The sequence below is a fragment of the Branchiostoma floridae genome, chromosome 2 (genome assembly GCF_000003815.2).
Source record: "Branchiostoma floridae strain S238N-H82 chromosome 2, Bfl_VNyyK, whole genome shotgun sequence".
Taxonomy (NCBI): Eukaryota; Metazoa; Chordata; class Leptocardii; order Amphioxiformes; family Branchiostomatidae; genus Branchiostoma; species Branchiostoma floridae.
The window spans coordinates 9,281,384-9,282,191 of record NC_049980.1 but is presented as its reverse complement, the minus strand read 5'-3'; the positions used below and the strand labels follow the sequence as shown (position 1 = coordinate 9,282,191).

The 808-nt window shown below is 36.0% G+C and overlaps 1 protein-coding gene across 1 annotated transcript in view; it reads left to right on the top strand.

Moving 5' to 3' along the window:
* Positions 1-650: 650 nt before the first annotated feature.
* The window catches only part of LOC118405492 (intraflagellar transport protein 52 homolog), an 8,061-nt gene continuing 7,903 nt past the window's right edge, over positions 651-808 (top strand). Inside the window, 1 exon segment of the mRNA XM_035804998.1 lies at positions 651-711. Coding sequence (XP_035660891.1) covers positions 694-711 — 18 coding nt within the window. The 5' untranslated portion in view covers positions 651-693.

The window sequence follows — 808 nt, the reverse complement described above, 5'->3', positions numbered from 1 at the left end:
ACTGTCACAGATATCTCCAACCCCACCCCCATCCGGCTCTGCTGACATGACACCCACAAGGAAGTCACTTGAATCCGAACATTTCAAGACACGTCAACACATCTTACGATTCAGTAACGAGACGGATGTGTCGTTCAATAACCTCTATACAGTACAAAATGATTACAAGCTAAAGAGAAATACTCACATAAGATTTGTGGGATCGATGATGAGGGTGAAAAGGAAAACTTGTCGGCGTAACCATACGGTACAAGGTTCACGGGTCACAGCTCGTCATCCAGAGAAAAATAGTAGAAAATTCAGTATCAGTAGAATATTACGGAGACTAGTCAGCTTATCTCAAGAAACTAGCCTTTTAGAATCTCTTCTGTAGAAAAAAATCAATTCTATCATTTAAAAAGCTTGAATTTATAGTATGTTGCATATCGTTTTATCTATTTAACGGTTTATTAAATCAAGGTTTTGCCAAGGTGTATATTGCTTAAACGTCTGCTAGCTTTACAGCTGTAGGTCATTCGCATAAAAATTACATTATTATAGAAAGCATTATATTCACTCATGTATTATTTGTTTTGACAGAAATATCATAAAATTCATAAAAGTTTTGTTTTCAAATTTTACTTAAAACTTTTCCCCTAAATTCATTCTTTAATCTAGTTTCCCATCATGCTCTGCTCACATATTTGAGAGAAAATGGCGCCGACTCCTGAGGTGAGAACTATGCCGACAGAGAAAACCTTAAATTCCTAGTTGTTGTCAGCTTCTCGTTTGTCCCTATTATGACCCTTAAGTACATAAGTATCCTATA